Below are 9,367 nucleotides of genomic sequence, written 5' to 3'. Positions count from 1 at the left end.
TCTGCCAGGTGGCACTATTTCAACCGTCGCATGCATCCGCATTTGCCACTTGTTGCATGCAAAAATTAAGGATCTAAGTAAGAAGAAATTATTTTGTGAAGATGCTAAACTTAACTCTATGTCCGAATATCACGGTATCGAGCGTCGGTATCAGTACTAAGTGCCGAGCGGTATCGAACCTCGGTACAATAAAAAGGTGACACAGTATAATTTTATTAATCTCTGGACGTCATTCGGTGTCCAAGGTTAAATTAAGAAGAGACACACCCTAAATTTTTATTTTTTTCTTAGAAGAATAATTATTTTAACTATTTTTCTCACCTTCAATAATAATAGTTGTTCAAATTCTCAAAAAAAAAAAAAAAATATTTCATATTTTGTACACTCTAAAAAAAAAGCTAATCCTGCCCCAAGTTTGGAACATCTTTCTTACTTTTTTATTTTTTTTTTCAGATAGCAATTATTATTTTGTTTAACTACTATTTTATTTGCTATTAGCTCATTATTTTTAAAAAATCTCTATGTTAGGATACAAATATTTGCAATTGTAATTTAACTTTTATATAATAACTTCACAATTAACTTTATAAAATACTGCAATCATCACAAACAACCAATAAAATTAAAATAAATAATGATTTACTTAAGCGAAAATTAAAGATCAATAAATATATAAATAATAATAATAATAATGATAATAAATAATTTATGACCAAGGAAATAAAAAAATAATATTGTATTAAAAAATCATAAATATATAATGTATGGAGTGTATAATTTCCTTTTCTTTATGTATTGATCTCTTGAAAATCAATAGTTGTATTTGTGGCATTATTGAACACTTATTCCTTGAAATATAGCCAACGCACAAAATTATAAATTATATGTAAGGGCCAGCTTTAATGCGCATGTGAAACATGTGAGGAAATGTATGGATGTTTCTTTCATTATTGATTTGATATTAATTTTTTGTATGATAAATATTATTCTATTAGTTTCTTAAAATAATATTTCTTTTAATTAAGGAGTAAAAAATATAAAAGAGCATATCATAATAATTCCAAGGGATTTATTTTCAGCAAGGAATCAAACTTTTATTTTTAAGTGAATTCCCAGAAAATTTATAAACCTTGAAATTAATTTTATCCAATTAGTCTTGTTGCGGGTTAGAATATACGTGACGATAGAGTTATGAATTTTAGTCTTAGTGTTGTACGTGTATCCAATACATAGAATAAGAATAATGAAAACACTAGAAATTTTACGTGAAAATATTAGGAAAAGGAAAACCCACTAAGCCATGCCTAATTGAAATGATTCAACTAGTGTTTAATTAGACAACATGTGGCAGATTTACCTATGAAATTTAGAACAATCATATTACAATAATCAACCGTCGGGTTCAAATCCAGTTACAAGCGGAGATCAGAAATCCAACGACGTTTAGTGGCCAGGTAGAAATCCGTCTTTAATTGATGTTTTGGCGGGAGTCCAGTGTTAGTGGGGGGGTCGGGCAGAAGCCCTACGTGATCAATTGGCGATTGGGCAAAAGTCCGACGTCGGTCCGTTGCTGGGTGGAAGTCCGGCGATGATCGAGGAAGAGTGCTAGTCTGGTGGCAAGAGAGTTATCTTCCTTCTCTTTTTTGCTTGGGGTCTTCTCTAATGAGAAATTAGTAGTCTATTTAATATTTATTATATTATGAGAGTGACATAACCAGTAAATAAGAGGAAAATCAAAAGGTAAATTGAGAGTAATTGAATGGACGGCCGAGAGGTTGAATCCCATGATCATGGAATATTTATTGGATATTTGAATGTCCTAATGATATCAGAATTCGACGATCATGGGTTCGTTGGATTTGTCTCGTCTATCCGCTTGATTCGAATATAAGCATGTCACGTTTGAAAATTGTTTGATAATCCAAATTATGATTTGATCCTTCCAAACGTGCTTCAGGTCTTTGATTTGGAATCATTTGAGCTCAGATTGAGTTGAATTTGGTGACATTGGGTTTGTATTTTCAAGACGTTCAGTTCGACTGTAAGTTTGGTGAAATCAGAGTTCAGATGATCACCGATTTAATTTTTGAAAATTCCAACTTAATTTTCCCCCTAGATTCGTGCCCGATCAAGATAATTTTTTGATGATATATCAAGTTTTCTAAAATACTAATTAATTATATTTTTTAAGTATTATTTGTAATCTAAAATAACCAAATGAGCTTATCTTATATTATAAAAAGAAAGCAATTGCCTGCAACGTGGCTGCGACTAGACGTGTTGAAACTTAATGGCCAAACTATCAGCTCACCTAAGTTTCCTCGCATAGATGTCATCGTGTCGATGCTATCGAAGTTATAAAAGAGAAATCAAACTGTCATTGCAATTTTTGTGATTAGTGGATTAATCTATATTCACTAATCATTAGTTAAGAAAATAATTTGTTTTGTTGGTTCTTTTCTATTTTTAATTTTATATTGGAAATGGGGTGAAAGCGAGTTAATTATGATACTACTATCAATCCTACAGACAATAACTCCAAATTTAGTAAATTAATTTAAAGATAATAATACAACTCTTTCATTGTGATATTATTTGATATCGACAATCTTTAGTTCAAATATTAATTACTTCTTTTGACTAAATATTCCTAAAGCTTAGTGTTATTATAAATATTTAATTCATAATTATATTATATAGGTACCAATTTAATTTATAAAAATCTATAATTAAACACAACTCACTTTGGTATATGCAATTGTGTGTAGTGAGTTGCCTTAAATGACCTAAATGTCTAAAAAAAAACTAATAAAATATATAATTTAAATTATAATAATAATAATAAAGATTAAATTAACCGGGTAATTTAGTAATATCCTACCTCTTGATATTTTTCATGTCTTTAGCTTTGCGCACAAATTCTGATTTAAATTACAGGATCTAAGGAGCACAATCGTTATATCACGTACTATTAGACTTACATTTTTTTCGTTGTAATTTTTTATAATTCATGTTATAAGACTATTATATTTTTATTAGAAGAGTTGCCAAAACTGCTGTAAATTTAAGAAAAACATCTCTTACATTTATTTGAAAAAATATATATAAAACATGATTGCCTCAGCTGAGGAAAGGTCACGGTCATGACAAACAATCCGGGGCTATTGTCGCCGTCTGCATCATCTTCTATCAAATTATTCCATTTGGCAGATTCGATTGTTCATTCTCCTTGTTCGACGGTGCCCTCCGATAGTGTAGTAGGGCAAATGGACGGTTCATGATAAGGGACAAGTCACGTCTATTATTGAGCTGTGGCCCGCTGAAACCCTAGTCCCACGTAAAAAGCCATTTCATGTTTTTTTTTCTCCTCATTATTTAGTTGAAAAAAAAATAATTTTAATTTTTTTATAAAGATTTAATAAAATGTCAACACCGCCTGATCTTTTCCTTCGCGGCCCTTCCTCGGTAATATCACTCTATTTTAATATTTAAATAAATTATAATATTTGATAAATTTACGTGAAGATGCCAAATATATTATGTTGGATCGCAAATTCAAATTGTTTAGGCCGTTTTTGATCGAAGACCTTGAAAATCGGCTATTTACTATTTGCGGCGTGGCGGTCCTTGTATCCAATTGTTGTACCGCTTCCACGTCACCAAAAATGCGCCGAAGTGTAGCGGTTTACGGTTTTTTCTTATGTTACCCTTAATTAGCCGTTTATATGAACCGATTTCAACCGCCTAATCCTATTTACAATTATGTTTTTTAAATCAAAAAAAGAATAAGATAAGCGAGATTGTAGTATTTTTTTTTTCGAAGAAAAATAAAAATATAGTTTTTTCATCAAAATTATTGTAATTTCACCTGTAATATTTTTAAAATTTTAATACGTAATTAGCCTAATAAAAAATCCAAAGAAATGATTAAATAATTATTGAAAGGGGCAACATTTATTTACAAATTTTGTAGGCTATAATGGATTAACTAGAGTTTTCATTTAAAAATTATAAATTGTTCTATTGTAATTTAGCATTATAAAATAATAATTATTTCTAAATAAGCAAAAATAATGGCAATTAAATATTTTATTTTAAGCAAATATCATTAATATTTTTGGATAATTAACATTAGTTTTGCCTGGTATAGAAAATAAGACAATTTATTAAGAAATTTTAATTTTAGTAAATCGTTATCTTACATTAACAAATTTGAACATTTATTTCGCTATTTAATTCTCTTTAGGAAATTATTATTCAGTAAGTATTTTAACTAACTAAATATTTTACTAGTTCCCTTTATAATTATTGTTACTTAAAAAAATTAATTATTTAAATGGTCATTGTGAAGATACTTTTGATTAAAATGTCTAAAATATTAAGTTAGTACTTTGTGGAACATATGTTTGTTATATTTTATTTTCATTATTAAATATTTTCTATATTTATTGTTCAGTACCACAGAATACAAAATATTATTTCAAATTAAAAAAAAATAAAGTAATGGCAAAATAAAAATAAAAACAAAAATTCACAAGCATTCTTATTTAGATTCTTTAACACATCCCTTTCTTAATACTAGAAAAGAATATATTAATCAAACGTTGAAAAATATTTGTATGCATAATTTTATTTTAAGATTCAAACATAAAATTAAATTTTTTAAAAAAGTACTGTTTACATATTATAATAAATATAAAGGAAAATTTTTACTTCATAAACTGAGAGACTGAGATTAATTTTGGAATAATTAATTGAAAAAATCAATACGCTCATCATGCGGTTTGTATAGAAATTTGACAAGTGATAATTAAGGTGGTCAGCGCTGAAATTTAAGCCAATGCGGCCCGCTCGCATAGAAGTACACACTTTTCTTCCTCTCCCTCCTTCCTTACCACGCACGCCATCGAACAGACACGTGTTACGCGGCTCATTTGGAACAGTCACCCCATGTTCCCGACTCCCTCCTATTTATATACCTAATCCGCCACCTCTTCCTCTTTAAAATTGCTTGCTTGATGACTCCTACCTTTCCTCTTCAATACGAAATGAAAACCAGACCTCGACCCTCCAATCTCTCCCGCTTCTTCCGCTGTCGTCCGACGACCGACGACGACGACGACGACGAATTGCCGCCCCTGACAACCTCCAGCACCGCTGGCTCCGACAACTCTCCGTACACCATGTCCCCGTACAACCCCTCCGCCGCCTCTTCCCCCTTCGTAAGATCCCCCTGGATCCACTCCACCGCCGCCGTCGCTCCCTTCCCGCAGGACCCCAACACCGCCCTCCTCGGCTCCCTCATCCGCCAGGAGGGACACGTGTACTCCCTCGCCGTCTCCGGCGACCTCCTCTTCACCGGCTCCGACAGCAAGAACATCCGCGTTTGGAAAAACTTCAGCGAATTAGGCGGCTTCAAGTCCTGCAGCGGCCTCGTCAAATCCATCGTTTTATTCAAGGATAAAGTCTTCACCGGCCATCAAGACGGCAAGATCCGCGTTTGGAAACTAGATTCGAAATCCGACGGCTATAAACGCGTCGGCACGCTCCCACGGTTTCAAGACTTTCTGAAAAGCTCCATCAGACCGTCCAATTACATAGAGGTCCGGCGTCACCGGAACGCGGTTTGGCTACGGCACTTCGACGCAGTGTCCTGCCTCGCGCTGAACGCGGAGCAGGGGTTGCTGTACTCGGGTTCGTGGGACCGGACGATCAAGGTGTGGAGATTATCGGACTTCAAGTGCCTCGCGTCGGTGAACGCGCATGATGACGCCGTGAACGCGGTGGCGACGGCGTTTGGGAATATGGTGATGAGCGGATCGGCTGATGGGACGGTGAAGCTTTGGGAGAGGGAGGAGAGGACGGGGAAACACGTGGCGGTTAGAACGCTGTTGAGAAGGGACAGCGCGGTGACGTCGATCGCGGTGGCGGAGAAGGACGGTGTGGTGTACTGCGGGTCATCTGATGGGTGGGTGAGATTTTGGGTGGGGGGAAGGAGGTTCGAGAAGGGCGGGGGGCTGAGGTGGCACAGTATGGCTGTGTTGTGCTTGGCGACGGCCGGGAGGATGGTGGTGAGCGGGTCGGCGGATAGGACGGTGCGCGTGTGGAGGAGGGAGGGGTTGGGCGCGCAGCACGTGCGAGTGGCGGCCTTGGCGGGTCACACGGGACCGGTTAAATGTTTGGCGGTGCAGGAGGACGTAGAGGGCGGAGGGGAGGTGGGAGGAAGATGGTTGGTGTATAGTGGGAGTTTAGATGGGTCGGTTAGGGTGTGGCGGGGGGGGAATCGGCCGGCGCAGCCGGCGGTTGGTCGGAATTGGGTATGAGCTGGTGTTTGACGATGCGGTCAAATGTAAATATTGAGAAAAATACGAATTACTGGATTGTATAGTAGAGTGACGAGGCCTCAATTACTATTATTTGTAAAAGGAAGATAATTTAAAAAAAAAAATTATAGTATTGACTATTGAGCGTGTTTCGATACATTGTAAGAAAGATTGAAGAAAATTTTGTTTTAAGAGAAAGAAATTATGTGGATCTGACTTGCTGGTTTGGTTTGATTGGTTGGATGGTGGCTAATGAGCTTTGGTAAAATGTGAATTTTTTTATTCAATATATTTCTTATTTTGAAGCTGTTGAATGTATTTTTTAATATTTTTAATAGTAATAATCATATTATCTAGATATATAATCTTCATATTTAGTTATTAACATGCAAAATAAAGAGTAAAAATAAATTTTTTTTATCATATTTATTTATTAAAAGAAAGAAAGAAAGTAATCATTATCAGTTGTGAAAATTTATGTATTATCACTATTGTTTGAATATGGAAGAATTAAATTTCTATCAGTATTATCGACGAAAAAAAAAATATTTTTTTCATTTAAAAGTAATTATTTTCAACTTCATCAAATATAGATTAACAAAGAGGATTTCAATACCTCTCTCTCTCTCTCTCTTCAAATACAACGAAGGAAGCTCTAAGAACTTTAATCAATCAAAGATCTATTCATTATATTATTTAAAAGATAATTTCTAAGCATTCAATCAAGAAGCTATTCACAATATTGTTTTAAAGCTAATTTTTATGAGAGTCTAGGGACCCAGCACGAAAGTATAGAATTAAAAAAATTCTTGAATCCTCAAAGTGACTGACCCCACCTTATTCAATATATATTTCTTCAATTTGTTTGGGGGCTCAAATAAATATATGTGACTCGAACTCATAACACATAAACCCACAATAATTATATATCTTCCTTCTTTGTATCATAAATTATATATTATTCATTAAGAAATATTGGACTCATGGCATTACTTCATATTAGTCATCAAAATTACACAGGTTTTATAAACATAAACCTAATACACTCGTGTACATCATATATATATACCCATAAATAATCGTGCATTTGTTTATTAGAAATATTGAAAGATATTCAAGGAGGGTAGCTATATATGGAGACCATCAATCTTGGGCCCACCTATTCAAATTAACCAAATATACTTCAGTGTGACCATGAATAATTTTGAGGGAGTTCATCGATAGCCAAAGAATTTACAATGGGAGATAATCATAAATAGTCGGGTTGTTTCAACTAGCTAGTATTTGAGGGATGATAAAGCCAAATATAAAAAAAATGATAATATGTGTAAAAAAAATGGAATGAGGCAAAATTGATAGAATAACTTGCTAGAATTTAAAAAAAAAAAAATTCATAGTACCTTCTATACAAACTTAATTTTCCAAATTATCACCACAAATCAAAATTTAAATATATACATAAATAATTTGACACGGATAATTAAAATATATAAATATTGAATTTTTAACACCAAATAATAACTATTAACCATTTAAAATATAGTAGGTCATCTTAAAGATAAAGTAACTATTACATTACTATTAAAAATAAACACATAAATTATTACCAATCTCAATCTTAATTACTCTTTCAAATTAATACTCATCTACTTATGTACCTTCATACACAATTTGTGGCACATTATATCCATTTCAGCTTGCAATGTACTCAAACAAACATTCAAATCCTGAGACAATGAGACTATTTGTGATCTCACCATATTCTCAATCATATTTCTTGCATAGATTGGGCAAAAGATATTGGACAAATGAACATCACAAGCAATGCTCTAAGAGCTTAAGCAATAAATCATTACCTTTGTCTTTCCTCATAAAGCCTTGTTGTAATAACCCCAAATTCTATTTCACTAATTTATAAAATATGTTTGTGGGAGTGCTACGAAGGCGGGATGAGTGATGCCCCAGCTTTGACCTCTCGGGTCTTTAGAAAAATAAATGAGTGCGGGCTTGTTACGATTCTGAGCACTGTAGCGTTGGGTCCGTAAGTTTATTTTTCTAATAAAATATCTAAAACCATGTACTTAAACACATCACCCCCATCCATTCCCTCCCTTATTCCTTTTGCTTGTCTGTGAGAGAATAAGAGAGAAGCGGGGATAAAGGAATGGAGAATGTCTATAAGTTTATTTCAATCCATTCATTTTAATGAAATTAAATAATGACAATTTTCACATTCAAATTATTTTTCGCTTCATTAAATATTATGAAACTATGACAATTACATTGGTAAGTTTTGGATAAGTGTGTCTTGTTTAGCATTTTTAAGCTATGAGGGCCCCTCAAATCGCTTTTGCTCTCCTACCCTACCATTAGTCGCTAAGGTGACATAAGAGGAGACTATCTAGCTCACTAAAATTTGGACAAATTCCACTCACATATGCATGGATTGCTCTCATTTGAATAAATAACACTCATTAGTAATAGGATAGTAAGATAGGTAAGATGGGCAGCATTATTTGGCTTTCTATAATAGCAATTGAAGCTGACTTTATACCCACCACATAGGCATTTGTCATCATTAATGTTTAGACAAAGATGATCACAATACAAATGCATTATATTCATATCTAGAGTACTGAAATAGAGTACTGAAAGTACTCTGTGTCTCGCTAATGAATTTTGTGATCATTTTATTATATAAATTGAGTTGGGCAGAAAAAAAAATATTTTTAATTATTAAAAATATTTATGATCATATAAATAATATATTGTATTTATAGCAAGAATCTATAATATTTATTATTAAAACTAATCTTCATCATTGAGGATGTTTTTTTATTTATTATAAATATTTTTGAATATTTTCTTCTAGGTGATTAAAATTTAAATTATTCTTGCTTGAAAATGTACATGTTAAAAATTTGACCAACATATATAAGTCATTAAAATAAAATAGAAATGTCGTTTATAAAATTAATATTTAAAAAATAACATCAAATCAAGTAGCTAATATTTGCTAATAACAATTATCAGCCTATAAACAT

At 33.0% G+C, this 9,367-nt stretch overlaps 1 protein-coding gene across 1 annotated transcript in view; it reads left to right on the top strand.

The window, feature by feature from the left end:
* Nucleotides 1-6,551, top strand: part of LOC110108339 (protein JINGUBANG) — a 30,768-nt gene extending 24,217 nt beyond the window's left edge. Inside the window, exon 5 of the mRNA XM_028699416.1 lies at nt 4,860-6,551. Within this exon, the coding sequence (XP_028555249.1) occupies nt 4,860-6,323 (1,464 nt within the window). The 3' untranslated portion in view covers nt 6,324-6,551. The remainder of the gene's footprint in view (nt 1-4,859) is intronic.
* The last annotated feature ends 2,816 nt before the right edge of the window (nt 6,552-9,367 follow it).

The sequence above is a fragment of the Dendrobium catenatum genome, unplaced genomic scaffold (assembly GCF_001605985.2).
Source record: "Dendrobium catenatum unplaced genomic scaffold, ASM160598v2 fragScaff_scaffold_1282, whole genome shotgun sequence".
In the NCBI taxonomy this organism is placed as follows: domain Eukaryota; kingdom Viridiplantae; phylum Streptophyta; class Magnoliopsida; order Asparagales; family Orchidaceae; genus Dendrobium; species Dendrobium catenatum.
The sequence above is the reverse complement of the archived record's forward strand: the minus strand, read 5'-3'. Positions and strand labels throughout refer to the sequence as shown.